The sequence below is a fragment of the Equus asinus genome, chromosome 2, assembly GCF_041296235.1.
Source record: "Equus asinus isolate D_3611 breed Donkey chromosome 2, EquAss-T2T_v2, whole genome shotgun sequence".
NCBI lineage: Eukaryota > Metazoa > Chordata > Mammalia > Perissodactyla > Equidae > Equus > Equus asinus.
Window position 1 is genome coordinate 51,676,150 of NC_091791.1, and position 16,004 is coordinate 51,692,153.

General features: G+C 35.8%; 1 protein-coding gene across 1 annotated transcript in view; it reads left to right on the forward strand.

Annotated features, from left to right (window-relative positions):
* Positions 1-2,385: 2,385 nt before the first annotated feature.
* CABCOCO1 (ciliary associated calcium binding coiled-coil 1) overlaps positions 2,386-16,004 on the forward strand; it is a 120,821-nt gene continuing 107,202 nt past the window's right edge. The window contains exons 1-2 of the mRNA XM_044755607.2: positions 2,386-3,007; positions 12,382-12,485. Of these exons, the coding sequence (XP_044611542.1) occupies positions 2,927-3,007; positions 12,382-12,485 (185 nt within the window). The 5' untranslated portion in view covers positions 2,386-2,926. The remainder of the gene's footprint in view (positions 3,008-12,381; positions 12,486-16,004) is intronic.

Consider the following 16,004-nt stretch of genomic DNA (forward strand, 5'->3'; position numbering starts at 1 on the left):
TACAGTCGGCTTACCATGCCATCTTGTAAACGTGTTTTATTAAGGTAAGACTTTAAAACATTCTCACATCTGACTTGAACAGATTAAGGCACTTGATTGAAATGAGAAGCCCAGATTGGAGGATGAGGTAAAGGTTAAGAAAACTAAATATATTGCAAAATTGGTTAGAAATTGAAATACTTTCTTTGCTAAAAATTAAATATGTAACAAAAGTAATTTGCAGCTACTCACAAATTAAAACTCTTTTTATATTTTTTTCTTTCCACATCTAACAATTTTAATGTATTTCAAGGCTAAGATACAATGTGTTAACTAAATTTCATCTCAGAACTTTGTGGTCTCTCAGTACCATTTTAAGCACAAACTGGAATTTTTCCAGCCTGATCCACTTAAGACCATCATGGGTATTACTTAAGAGATTGAAGACCTCAGGAATCAGTGTTTGAATTACTAATACGTCATGAATTGCATTAATGACATTATTTCATTTATTATTAAAGAAATTCATTCATACTTAAAATGAGCAAGAAACACAGGAATCATGAAGAGTGGAGCAGAAATGTTTTCCTACCCTAAGAAGACAGCTGAAATCTCACTGTTGGTGTTCAACACCATATATTGCCACACTAGACCATCAATATCCATCACAGGATTATCTAGCCCTTTCCTAAATGTATCTCTGGTATTTAAAAGTCTGGTTTATTTTAAACATCCAATACTTGAACTGGTAAAATTATGAAACTGCTCCTCTTCAAGAAAATCTGGTTCCATTTATAAAATGAGCTACTCATGGGTTTACAGATGTATAAATTGAAGTACTTTCATTAGAACAGAAGCCAATCCAATTGATCAAATACTGTAATAATATCAAGCTACCCCATATTTTGCTGTGATGTGATAAAAGTCAGAGGTCTTTTTGAAAAATAATTGCAAACTACAAGACCCGTATGTTTCCTTTTCTCTTCCAGCCCTAAAACAATAAACTAAGATAACAAACGGAATCTTGCAGGCTTCGGTTAGAAGCCTTTATCTTCAAAAGAGACCTTATAAGGAAGACTTATCTGACCTTTCCATGTAAGAAAGCAAATCACCTAGTGAGATTTGTCTTCCTTCTTGGCACCTCCCTACAAAAGAAGTGAGAGGCTACAGTCAGCTTCAACTTGTGCAAATTAAAAAAGTAACCTTCAAGCTAACGGGTTTTCAACACCACTTCTTACTGGGCAAAGAAATTTGTGCCCCACATAATTAAATTACCTCCTCAAAACTGACTTCTCCAATAAATTACAACATTAAATACAGTAAAATTGGAATTCCTACAAAACAATATTCCCCCCTCCCTGAGGTAACCCTTCCATCACTGCTCCGGCTGATTCCATCTCTAATGGAGTACTCCATCTTGTTCTGGGGTCCAGGAAAAGGGTGCAGAAAACCTAAAACCCATCCAAGAAATGGCAGAACAATTAAAAGCTAGAAAAATAAATCAGATCCTCAGGGAAACTAGCTGCAGTTTAGAGAAATAAATGCTTTGGCATTTTACCAAATGCTGAATTTAAAGAAATGTGGAGAGTTCTTACCTAGCAGAAGGTAACCTGCTATTTTCAATTTCTTTGAAGTAGTGATCAGAGAGAAATAATCAAATAATTAAGCATCATAATGAGTTTGTAAGGTGGTAGCTCTTGTGTTAACTCTGGCAATCATTAAAAATTGACTATATTTTCACTAATTGAGGAAGTTTTAATGTAGTCCTTTTTAAATGGGGTTGGAAGTCATAAACACAGTGTTGAATGAATATTCTGTATTAAGAACTAAACCAGTTTCTTCACGAGTGAAAACATCATGGAAAGGAGGACACTGCAATCCACTTGAAAGACTGGCCAAACATACAGAAAACTAGAGACAATTCATGAACACAAGGTGACAGTACAAATCGTGTGCATAATTTGAACTATGACCCAATATGAAGGAAAGGCACATTTATCATGATGTTATGTAAAACTATTCAAATTGATCTGAAAGGCAATGGGCAAATACAAGAGGTCCATGATGAGAAATTATCCTGGCAGCTGTATACAGGATGGACTAAAGTCAGGAGAAACATATACAAACTAATACTAATCCTAATAAAACCTAACACAGGTGCCAGACACTGTTCTAAACACTCCCATATATTAACATGTTAGATCCTCACAGTGACGTTATGAGGCAGACGCTATTATCTCATTTTAGAGTTGGGAAACTGAAGTATTTAAAGAACGTTTAGTTTTTACGGTAAGCTTCCTGCATAGCAACTCCCATGCAGGTAAAGTACTGTACATTTCATTTTCCAAGCAGGTATTATCATCCCCAAAAGAATACTCCTACTGCCACTAAATATATCGTTTTTAAATGTTTTTATTATGGAAATTTTCAAACATGTATAAAATAGAATAGTATAGTGGGCCCCCGCCCCACTCCATGTACCCAATCTTCATTCATCTGCTATACCGCCACCCTCATTATTTTGGAATAAATCGCAGACATTAGATCATTTTATCATCACTAAATCTTTCAGTATGTATCTCAAAAAGATAAAATTCTTTTCCTTGTAAACATGACAATAACGTCATAACACCTTAAAATTACAATTCCTTAATATCAGATATCAATCAATGGTCAAATCCCAGCGATATATTTCACTTTAATATTTACGGAGATCTTGCCATGTGTTAGCATTACACACTTCCAAATGTAATAGTTCATTTAAAATTGCTGTTATTTAAACCGCTTTTTCCTTCTTCCCAGGAGAGCGGCCCGGTCCCCGCTTTCCCCGGTGGGGCCCGGCTCGGTCCGGGAGCAGCTTTCCCTTGGGACCAGTTGCCCCGCCCAGCGACCCCGGCCCCGCCCCGGTTGTCTAGGCGACGAGGGGCCGCTCCGCTCCGGCGAGATCATGGCGGCGTCTGTGGGGACCACTCCCGGGGGGACGACCCCCGCGGCTATGACCCCAGTGGGAGCCTCGCCCGAGTTGGAGGTACGCCGCCCCTTCCCGGGCCCCGCGGCCCCCAACGCCCGCCCCTGCCAGCGGGGCGGCGCCCACGACCCGGCCCGGCGGCGGCGCGGCCGGGGCAGGCGGCGGGGCTGGGAGCTGGCCGGGCACGGGGCGGGGTCCCCGAGCGGCGCGGGGTCCTCGATGCGTTCCCCGAGCCCCGTAGCCCCGGCGGGCCGCGCTGAGAGCCGGCGAGGATGTCCAAACTGTAGAAATCCCTCCTTTGGACGGTTCCTTGCCCCAAAGACCTCACAACGATGCTTCTCCCCGGATGCCTTGCTCGTCAAAAGGGTTGTCTCAACTTAAAATGGGTCACTCGCTTTGGGAAATCGCTACTGATTCTTTTGCAATGATCACAGTTCCCATTGCTCAAAAGGTGTCAGGGAATAATAACTCTTCATTGGTAGTGGATTGATTAACATTTGCAGGCTGGGGCTTAGTGTTTCCCTCATTATTTTGATATTTCAATAAGTAAATAAATGCGAGATAGAAGACAACACAAAAGAGGAGCGCCGGGAAAATGGACCTTCTGGTTTTGGCTTAGTTGCTTATCATCAGCTTGTCTTTAGGAATGTTATTTAACCTCCTTGGGCGCCTTTTCCTCTGTAAAATAAAGATTTGTTACCTTTAGGCCCCTCCCACAACCAGCTCTCAATAATCAATGTTTTAGGTAATTATTATTACTCATAAGCTTAATATCCTGAAATTTTAATTAAGAACATGTTTGCTATGCCAGATATTACTAAAAAATGTTTGCATCTTCACAGAGTCCATCGTGTTTTTCTATGAAGTTTTTCCTTCAGTGTTTTAAGACGCTGAAGGTGAATAATAATGTTATAATTAATATTGCCGTGCTCAACTCCGGTATTAGTTAAATAACATTCTTTGTGCAGAAGAATTAGCTGCAATTTTATAAGTGCTTCATTTTTTAAATCCAGAAACACAGACCCAACAATCCAGTGCTTTGCTCAGAGATACACAAGTCGTTCCCAGTCCAGATTCTTCCCGATATTGTATGGGGACCACAAAGCAGGCTGACTCTCCTATGAGCCTTTTGAAATTAGTATACATTAAAAATACATTTTAATGTGACAAACTGGTTACTAAGCCAGTTATTCCCTTCTGGTCTCTAATGTAAATAATTCCGTTTTCAAAAGTGGCATAGGAAATTTCCCAATTAGGTTGTGTTATTTAAATATATACAAAAACTTACTTATGAGAATACACAATTGTCAGTGTACACTTACATATAGTTAACTGTGTAGATAATGTCCTTTCTAAGAAGACTGATAATTTGGGGTTAATGAATCTGCACTTCAAAAAAAATATAACCTGTAATTTTTTTAAAGATGCATGTTCCGGGGAGGGGGGTGAAATCACTTTTTATAATGAATGGGCTGGATGAATGAGCTAGTTATAGACCTTAGATGATTATCTGCCATCTTAGCACTGTCAGCAGGCACATTTGTTACCTTCTTGGAGGAGCAGGTATTTCCCATGACAAGCAATTTAGGGTATGCTCAATCTTTTAGTGAGTAGAAAGTTGAAGAAATCAAGTTGGAATTTGTACTCAGCTGTGCTCATTTGCTAAGATTAGCAGGTTAATCCGATGCATGGTGGAAACTCCATTTTCCATGGTAATGAAAGCAGTGTTCCTGTAGTTCACAGAGAAGACAGTTGATCCGTAGAGCTGTATGGTTCATTAGAATGACAAGTCTTGCATGTCACCCATTTGTGCCTACTGTGGGTTTCAAGGGTTAGATGGAAAAGATGGCAAAAATCTGCCTGAGAGTCTCTGTTCCCAAGGCTACAGCTCTTCAGTTAGATCCTGAAAGATACTTCTCAGATCAGATTCTTTCTAGAGTTGGTCCCTGATGACCTAGTCCCTTATGGTGTCGTTTCTAATAAATTCTGCATCCAAATTGACTTAGCCAGTAGACCATCTAGTCATCTGAGCCAAGCAGTAGTGAAATATTTCTTTTCTTGCCAGGTCTACTGGAAATAAAGCTTAAGCTTCCAATAGTCTGAGGTTTCCCATTTGTTGATGGTGGCCGGTGCCTAGAATAAAAACAACCAATTATCCCCATCACATAGTAGGCACTTAATAAAATATGAGAACAGCTAGGTGGTCTGATGTATACCAGGAATGGTAGTTATCGTGGACCAAATCTACTCTATGAGATATTGTGAACCACCAGATGTAAGATGCAGGTCCAGGAAAATATGTTTTCTGTGATGTTGCATAAACTCTTCTTGGCAACTTTCTAAATTCAACATTCCAGTTTCTTTAGTAACATGGGAGTGAATGCCTCCCTCTAAAAGATAAGACTAAACTTTTGGCAGATATCTGTATAAATGCACAAGACCAGAGAATAGTGACAAAAATCTGAAAGTAAATATTCGCTATGTATAAATATGTAAGTGAAAGGAGTTTATAAGTGTTTACAAATTAATTTATAAATGAGTTTATAAATAAATACTTAGAATTCAATCATCAGTCTTTTATCAGTAGTTTGTTCATAAACTAACTTTCTTAATGTCTTCAAAAATACTATTTGGGAGAGGCCAGCCTGGTGGCATAGTGGTTAAGTTCACACATTGCGCTTCAGCAGCCTGGCCTGGATCCTGGGCATGGACCTAGCACTGATCATCAAGCCATGCTGTGGCTGCATCCCACATAAAATAGAGGAAGCTTGGCAAGGATGTTAGCTCAGGGCCAATCTTCCTCACAAAAAAAAAAAAGAAGAAAGAAAAAAGAACTATTTGGGAAATATAATCATTTAAGTAGTAAACTTAAAAGGACTATTGACTTCAACTCACATCAGAGACCTAAAAGAAATGTAAATAATTATTTCCTAATTGCTTCTTCTGAATAATGTCTTTTAGTGTTACCACATCTCCTAATAGATGACATTTATTCAGTGCTTCGGGACTTCATCAGAACAGGAAGACATTTACGTACTCCTGAGTGGAAAGATGATGTCACTTGTCTTAGAGATCCTCAACATGTCCAAGAAGAGGCCTGGACAATTCTCTTTATATTAAGTGGTCCCTACTGATCTTAAAAATAGCTCCCACCCCATCATTGGAAGGTTAGAGAGAAACACTTGGAGCTCAACTTGAGCAACAAGATGATCAAGTTGCTACAGTTTCAATATCGCTCAAGAGGTATTTACTGAAGCCATTCACAGCACATAGTGTAGATCAACCTGTGCAGGGTTGTGGGGAGGATGCCAAAAAGTTGAGTAAAATATTGTTGGGGAAAAAGTACTGATATTCCTCAAAATTGTAATGTACGGTAGTATTATTTATCAGACACTTAGAACTTCTGGGAATATTGACTTTGGGTGTGGAGATATTAACAAGCATTTGGGTTTATCGTTCTTCTTACTATTGGTCTTTGGATTTCCTGTCTTATTTTAAAAGTCCTGCTGCTTCTACCCACTAGCCTCCCTTTTAGGTTGCACAAGTGATCTTCAATCTTTTTCTAATATTTAAAGTTTTACTAAAGTTAGACCTCTCACACAGCTAAAATTAATTTTGAATAAACGTATTTTGTATATATGAAATGAGGATCTAATTTTGTTTTCTTCTGGACATGAACTATCAATTATATCAGCTTTGGTTACTTAATAAGCCATCCTCTTTCTTTCCATTGAGAATGGACTGACTAGCGCTATCACGTTATATATATACATGAATGGGCCCAAGAATAGATAAAATAGTCAGTGGACTAGAAAAGACAATCCAAACATTCATATATATATTCATAGATATGAATATGTGACTATTCATATATATATGTGTGTATATAAATTTGTATGTATACATGTATAAATATTTTTAATATCCCAGAATTTATATATATACAATATATGTATAAATATTTGAATTCTCTATTCTTTTCCACTGACCAGTTTGTTCATTCTTATGTCAATGCCATACCATTTTATATTTAGCTGTAATGTCTAATTTGAAAAGGTCTCTCTTACTATTTTTGTTTTTCAAAATGTATGTATTCTTCCATAAGGACTTTAAAAAACTATTTTGTAAAGTTCCATAATGATGCATTCTAGATTTGAGATTGTCATTGCATTACATTTATAATGTGGAAGGATTTAATTTTTTTCATTTGAAGGTTTCCAGTAAATCTCTTCTATCAAACTTGTTGTTAAACTTTTGATGAAGTTGACTTCTTTATGTCCTGTACCTTTTTTATTACATTTATAACTGAGTATAGTTTAGTCAAGTTTTTGCTGTTTCCATTTCTAATTAGTTTCTAATATAGAGAAAAGCAATTGGCCTTTATGTATTTGTTATATGTAACTGTCTTATCAAATTTCTTATTAGCTCAAACCATGTTAGTCCAATGTCAGATTTCTTAGGTATGCCACCATGCATTCTTCAAATTAAGATTTTTTAAAATTTCCTCATCCCTAATATTTAAGCCACATATTTAATTTTCCTATTGTATTAATTAGAGCCTCTATAGAGTGTGGACTGACATTAATGTTACTAGCCAGAATCCTTTTTTTAGTTCCTGATTTTCATAAGAATGACTTCAGTATTTTGCCATTCAATGTGATGTTTTGGCGAATAATCTTTTTCATGTATAGCTGTTCTTTTTTTGTTGTTGTTTTTTTGTGAAGATTGTCCCTGAGCTAACATCTGTGCCAGTCTTCCTCTATCTTTTGTATATGGGATGCCACCACAGCCTGGTTTGACAGGTGGTGTGTAGGTCCACACCTGGGATCTGAACCCACAAACCCTGGGCCACTGAAGCAGAGCATGTGAACTTAACCACTACGCCACCAGGCCAGCCCCTAGCTATTCTTTTCTGTTCATATTTTACTGAGAATTTTGCTGCTGCATTCTAGCAAATGCCTGTTTATTATTTTATATAACCATATCATTTTTATCATTTAATTTGACATAAAAAGTATAGTAGAGTTGTTAATGATGACCCAGCCTTGCATTTCTGAAATTAACCGTATTTGGTCATGATAGCTTATTATTCTGTTAGTACACTGCTGGATTCAATTTTCTAAAATATATTTTAATTAGAATTTTTGCATTTGGATTCATTAATGATTTTGGTTTATAATTTTCTTTTTGTGCTAGTTCAGGTTTTTGTATATAGACTGTGCTGGCTTCTTAAAAATGAATTATCGGGGCCAGCCTGGTGGCACGGCAGTTAAGTTCGCACATTCCACTTTGGCAGCCCAGGGTTTGCCAGCTCAGATCCCAGGTGCAGACCTAGGCACCACTTATCCAGCCATGCTGTGGCAGGCATCCCACATAAGTAGAGGAAGATGGGCACGGATGTTAGCTCAGGGCCAATCTTCCTCAACAAAAAGAGGAGGATTGGCAGCAGATGTTAGCTCAGGGCTAGTGTTCCTCAAAAAAAAAAAGAAAAGAATTATCTGCAGTTTGAATTACTATACTAGCAGAATTTATGAATTCTTGATTGTTAGGTAGAACTTCAAGTGTAAAACCATCTGGGCATGGTGACTTTTTAAAAAGTAGACTTTCAGTTTATTTCACTTTTAGTCAGATTCATTTTCTCCCTTACCCCAGATCAATTTTGATAACGTATTTTCCTAGGAAATCACCCATTTCCTTGTAATTTTCAAATGTATTTCCATTTAATGTGGCATGTATGTATTTTTTCTTCATTCTTTAATCACATTTGCCAAAGATTTGCCTGCTGTATTCATTATTTTAAAGAACTAGCTCTAGCTTTCACTTATCCTTCTCTCATCTATTTTTTTATTTTTATATTTTTCTTTGTCTTAAATTGGCTCCTTACAGTGGCCAGGATTTTAGTGAGGTTGAGTGAGGCACTCCTTGGGCACAAAATTCATTAGTCAAGATGCACTATATTTTAATGCAGTACTTTAAAAAGTCAAAATTAATGCAAAAAAATCCATAACAGATCAAAATTTTAAATAAAGACAGGGTCAGTATTACCGATTTTTCCTTTTGCCTCTGGCTCCACTATGGTTCAGCACAGAACTGCTGCTCTTAAGTTCATTTCTATTCAGGCTTGAAGAAAGCCTTTCCAAGTGTGGAAACTGTAGAGCAGTTTATGTTCTCTGTGACTTTGAAACCTCTCTTTAGTAATCCTTGGTGAAATGTGTTATCTCTCTTTTAATGAACATTTATTAAGAATCTTTGAAGACGCTACCAGTGATAGATACAAAGATGCCCCCGAAAGCTTAAATTCGAAAAGAAAGACATATATTCAAATATGGACAGTTTAGGTGACATTAGAGAAAAAATTCAGATAAAAGATTATCTGGCAAGTAATATTGGGCCTTACAGTTTTACTGCTTCTGGAATAACTGCTAAAATCCACCAGATGGTGGAGTAAAATGAGTTACAGTGCAATTTAGCTTAAATATTACCTAGTCAGAGAGATAATTTTACAGAGAAAGACACAATTACATAGCCACATTTTTTAATAGCCTATTCACTAATTTTCTATTGTATCTCTAATTTTTACAAATCAGAATGTATGTGTTGAGAGATTAAAGATTTTAACCACCTTATATCCTTTCTAGCGCAAGGCAGTGTATAAACAAACAGAAAATAGCTCTAGTTTAAAATAGATCCAGGAATTCAATTTAAAGCAAAAGAAAACAAAAACCCAGAGGCAAACCCTCCTACATACAAGATAATTATCTTAAGCCATCAAGTTTTACTAAAAAAATGCACTAATATTAGGCATCTTAGCTAGAATTATTACTGTACAAAAGGTTAAGATTATTGTATTCTCTTTCATAGTGTTCTTTTGTGACCTATTTTCCCCTATCTAGAGATTTTCAAATCAAATAAGATTGACCTAAATGTCTGCATAATTTACATGTGTATCTTTATTCATTATTAACAATGATACACTCTTGTGTGTATTAAAACATATTAAAATGATTTTTTAACATGTTCCAAATTTAGGTTCAATTGACTTTCTCTAAGTTACAAAATTAATCAGTAGCCAAACCATCATGATATCTCTAAGTCCAAGGCCTGCTTTTCATCATGCTCCATCATCTAACAATGTCATCATGAGGTGGAGATGAATTCAGACAGTCTATTAACGACCTATGTATATGACTAGGATCTGCAGAATTCTAAACAGAAGTGAAAGGTTGAATGAATGTCCCTGAGGAATTTACAATCTAATGGAATTGATAGTGCAGAAATAAGTATAGTTTACTGCTAAAAATAAAAAATGTATATAACCAACAAACATTTAAACAAATATATAGTCATATATTATGGACTAAAATACTATCCTGTGTAAAAACTGAGTACATTTGATTCAATTTACAAATATATGAGTGCGTCCCAGCTGTAAGTTATCATATTAGGTACTAAAATATTTTTTTCATATTGAGTTTATAATTTGATAGTATGACCTAGTTTAGGTTAATTTGCTAAACCTGGATTACAAAAAGAGCTAATAAAGTAACATTTTATTTCAAATAGATTTTTAATAATAAAAATATAATAACCTAATATTGCATTAAAAACATTAAACTGATTACCATTACCAATAAGTATTATCTTTGAGATTTTTCTACTCTTGAAAAAGAATAAGGAAAATTTGGGATGTGGTCTGATTAACTATAGCAAAGCATTTCCTTGTTGTTCTTATTTTTTGGAGCCCATTCACAAGAAAGGATCAATGATTTGTTTAATTGAAAACGTTTGTCCCCTCTCTCCCCAAAATCTCACAATCCTAGATTTTGTGTGGCAAAATATCTGCCATCTTACCTCTGTTTCTCAGTTTCCTCTTCCCTTCCCCATTCACAGCTCTTCTCCTCATGCTCTGGCTTTGGGCAGTTTCATCCATTCTCATACTTGCAGTTGACTCCTAAACCAACATCTTTAAACTTGACCTTTCTGACTCTAGCATTTCTAATTACCTCTAAACATTTCTCCCTTGGTATGCATATTTCACCTTAAACTCAACCACTGAAACCAAACTCATCAACTTCCAAAGCTCTTATTTCTTTTGTTGTAACAAGGGTTGTATGGTTGTGCAGATTGTACTCTGAACAAAAGAATTCATCTGAGGGTTGAACAGGAACTGAAACTGTATTCACAAGCAGTGCAGTTGGGCACAGAGCTGCATCAGCCTTGGGAAAAACCCTTTTAGCACTTCCTCCACCCAGGGAGGATGCCCCTGTCTAGTTCACACAAACGTGGCATATGTGCTCTTGGAGACCCTGAGTATCACCATCCTTTTCCCTCCAGTGACCTATTCCTGAAATTCAGAATCTCCATTCATTCTTCCCTCTTTTAGTCCCCTCTGTATAATATGTTGCAGTCACCCCTTTCTTTTCACACACAGTGCTTGGGGCCCAGTACAGCCCAATGCATCATTCCTGCACTGTTTTAATGACCTTTTCATTTAACTCTTCCTCTGCATACTTTCTCTGCTCGTGTCTTTTCCTAACCCTGTTACAGATTACCCTTCCTTAAAGCACAGTTTTATCTTGTCATTAAGTGCTCAAAAACTTCATGGGTTTCCTGTTGCCTGTATTGTTAAGAACCAACTCCTCAGGCTGTCCTTCTTCAACCAGCCAGCGTCTAAAATATGTATGGTTCCTGGCACAATATCTTCTGTCTTGTAAGCACTCAGTAAATATTTATTGAATTATTAAATTTAAGATCTTCCACAATGTATTCCTAATGCCCACATGCCACCTAGATCCAACTAGTACCCCACATATACCCTATGCACCATTGTGAGCTACTTCATATTTGCAGAACCAGTATCCAACTGTGTGCCTTCATAACCTTGGTGTCGCGATAATTCACCTGGGGCATTATCCATGCCAGATCTCACAAAATCCACTCTGGAACTCCTCTCTATAGACTTTACTTGTCCTGTCCCTGTCCTTAGCCTTTCTTTTTGGTTGAATGCTGGATATATCCTGGCTCACTTTGCATTTCATTTTCTTGTTTTAAAGTCACCTTTGGTTTGTTCCTCCCACTAGATGTTAAGCTTCTTGGGGCTAGTGTGTTTTTCTTACTTGTCTTTGCCTCTTCTTGAGCCCCAAATTCAATGAGGAATATGTAGACAGTCAAAAAAGAATTTGCTTGTTGAAAACCATCACGCAGTTGTAAATATGTGCAGAAGACAGATTGACTAGCTATTTGACTTTTCAGAAAAGAAGTACCATTACCAAAAAACAGAAAAGAAAAATGATTATCTAGGAGACTGTTGGTTTTAATTTTTTTTTCCTGATAGCAACTAGACCATAGTAAGAACAAATTTTGATATTATTGGGATTAATATGTAAAATGTGTGATTGAAATAACTCATCCCATTTTTTTTTTTTTTTTGATAGAAAGATGTTGACTTCCAGGAGCATGAAAAGATTCTGTCTCCAGACTTCCTTTCCGTTGACCAAATCACTGAAATGCTAGCAGAGGACGTAGATGGAGTTCAACAGTAAGCATTTTCATATTACAACCAAGTATAGAGCAGTTCTAATTCTGCATCTATAAATGACCATGATATGTTCTTACATATTTTAAACGTCTTTTCAAAATATTTCTTATATTGTGCAGAAATATATATATGTCCAGTCTCTGGAACACAAAAATTCTCAAACATTGACTTTTTTGCACCACTCAGTAGTCTTCTTTATGGCAGAAATGCCTGTCAAACCAACTTGTTAATATTAACCAAGAATAGGGATTTATTGTTAAAAGCAGTCTTTAGCATATGCCATCTTCTTCTACTTTTTTCTTTCATTCATGAAACTATCTGTCAATATGCCCAAGAACCTAAAGGGCATTCTGTCTCATCATAACAAGAGCAAGTTGTGTTTTCTATAATATTACTAGTCAATATTTAATTATTTTGGAAATCTTGAGTATTATCTATCATCTACCTGTGATTTTTATTGGCTATGAAGCTGTACTAAGTACTCTGATTTCATTCATTTTGCTTAAAAGTGTGAATATAACTGAATTTATAAGCAACAATTCTAATATATGTACATCTCGCTCTTAAGGCCATTTATTTCTACAGTGGATCTTTTACTTAGAACGCTAGTCAGATATATCTGACAACACAAATTCCTAAAAGATGTTTTTAGTAAATCACTCATTTTAAAAATTATCTCACTCTAATAATGGAAGCCTGATTGGCCATAATGTGTGGAGAGTGGGGACAATGTGATGTTCTGGACCATAATGTCCCAGTGTAAGATCTCTGCATGCCAGTCCTCGGATGGAAGCAGGGTATTGTGAACCATAATGGACAAATAGAAAATGACTCTGTCAGTGATTATCATTTACAAATCTTACAAATATTATGGAATAGAGGTAATTTACTAGTGAGAAGGAAATATGACAGATGTACTGGCTGGAAGAGAAAGCTGACGAGGGAAGGCATATAAAGAGCAGGCAAATGACACTGACAGGCCTTTTCCCAAGATGCTCTTCACCTCCAGCGCCTGAAAATCCTGCTAGAAATCCTGGTGATCTGTGATTTGGCCATACTGCATACTAACTGTGTCTTTATAAGTATTAGTCGATTAAAAATTTCACAGATTTTAAACAGGTATTTCATGGTGATTTTCCCATTTTTATAGAAATGAATGCTCATTGGGAATTCTGATTTTCAGTGTCACAACTGATTAGTAAAATGATTCATTGTATTAATATCACTGATTGTTTATGTTTTAAGTAAAATATTATTCTCCATTTCTAGGTAACCCCAAATGTTGATCATTGAAATGCACAGGAATAAGTATTTAATACTAGCAAAATAATACAATTCAAATGACAGATATTTAATATAGTTTACAATTTATTTGTATGAAATATTAAATAAAAGATGTTATATTAAGTGCAATTAATATTAAATAAACGATATTGCAAACAAATGCTTTTTGTTTATTTCTTACCACATCTTAAGTTTTACCATGTATCATACCTTGTGTGACAATCCTTATTTTTCAATTATTGGCTTCCTTTGTTGTTAAATATCTGAATTCTAAAAGTATTTTTAATCTTTAAGAGGTGAGGTCTAGGACAAAGTAAATGAAAAGGGGGTGGTATGGAAGTTAGTGGTATAGAAAGAACTAGGGTCAACAGCAGCTTGATCTTTTAGACCATCTCATTAATAGAATTCACCTGAAGTAATTTCAAATTTTAGGACATCAATTTTGGAGGAATGACACCAGTGTTATGTCAGGAGCCATTTCTTTGCAAAGTAATTTTCTTGAGGTCCGTTATATGATTTTTGTAACGGTAATCCTGAAATATTCGCAATCAATCATTCACTTTCCATTTAAAATAGCATTATTGTAAATGAGGACTATATCCCTTTCAAAATAGCAGAAATATAATTTAGGTATCCTGTCACCAAGTGACAGAAGTATGCCAAAATTGTATAGTCTGCAAAGCAGTAAACCTATTTAAATAAATTATAGGAAATCAGCACATTTTTCTACCTTTTAAAATGGAAAATTGTGTTCCATGAAAGCAACCAACCAAATAACACATTAAAGTATCATTAAAACATATTTCTGGAGTACAATTCCAACCAAGGTAAATGTCTGGGTCCATTTCTCATGATCTCCTAACTACTATCAATCATTCATGTTTTAATATAATCCTGATTTTATTTACAGATTCACCTAAATCCTTTTTGAAAAAGGGATAGGGACTAAATTGAAAATAACTATTTAAACATAGAAATAACACAGAGTTCTTTAAATAACCTTTCCATAACTGGGCTTCCAGGAGCTGTTCAGCTCTTGCCTTAAGGCTTATTTCTGCATGTCATCATATTAAAAAATAAAATGCACTCCAATTTCAAGAGCGTACCAGAATAATGTAATATTTTTGCTGAAAATCTTAGTGAGACAAAGTAGATAGTTACATCATCTATCACTGTAGCAAACTTCCTGAATCACTAGTAAGCATCTTTCACTTTCCCTACATTCTCTCCGCTGTGGCCTTCTCTCTCCCCTTCCTGGTTCCATCTCCCCTTATCCCCAGAGGAGATGCTTACAAATTTGGCGGTAAAATGCATGGAAACTTTGCATTCAAACGACAACAGCATCTGCTCCAAATGCCTTCCTACATAATCTCCTTCTGAATGAAATGACTGAACAAAGAATAGAAATGGTAAATATTTAGCCCTGCAGTTCAAGTTGAAGGTTGAGATTCAAATAGTACCAGGGAAAGTGGTGGAGGAGGCACAGAGAGGAAAGCAAAGGTGGAAGGACCTCAAAGAGATTTCACCAAAATATTCTTAGGCAAATAGTTGTCTTCATTCATATACAATTAAACACTAAAAAAATAAAAATGAAAAGCAAAGAACATGTGCAACTATTCAGGTCAAATATTTAATTAATAAAAAACAGCATAGCATGCAGATGGCAAATGAAGAGTATACTTAGAAGGAAGAGTCATTGCTAGAAACAGAAGAAAACGTTAGGCAAAAGCTGATGATTAAAGAGGGCATTGATTCTGTAAAACAAGAGGTTAAAGAAGAGATGATAAAATATGTAAATAAGAAGCTCTTAGAACTAAGACAAGAAACTAAGGGTAAAGAATAAAACCAATGTAGAACTTATCTTGCTGAAAATCAAGTCAGTAGTGTGGAAAACAAATTTAAGACAACTTATACAAAATGCAGATTAAAGCAGTTAGATGTTAGAATATACATCCAACAGTGAATTAGAAAAAACAATTTAAACTTCATAAAAGAAAAGCTTTGATTTTAATATTTTGATAGAATAAAACTTCATGTATTACCTTATCTCTGGGATAAAGTCCATCATGTAGAGAGGAAAATAACCAGGCAGCCTCAGACTTTTCCTTAGCAACATTAGGTAGCAGAAATTAGTAGAGTAGTGAGTAACCAAAATTTAGGGAGTCGAAAGTATGTAATTCCAAATAAAGTACTAATTTAGGTGGTGGTTTTAGTTAATCCACCTGGATTTTATTT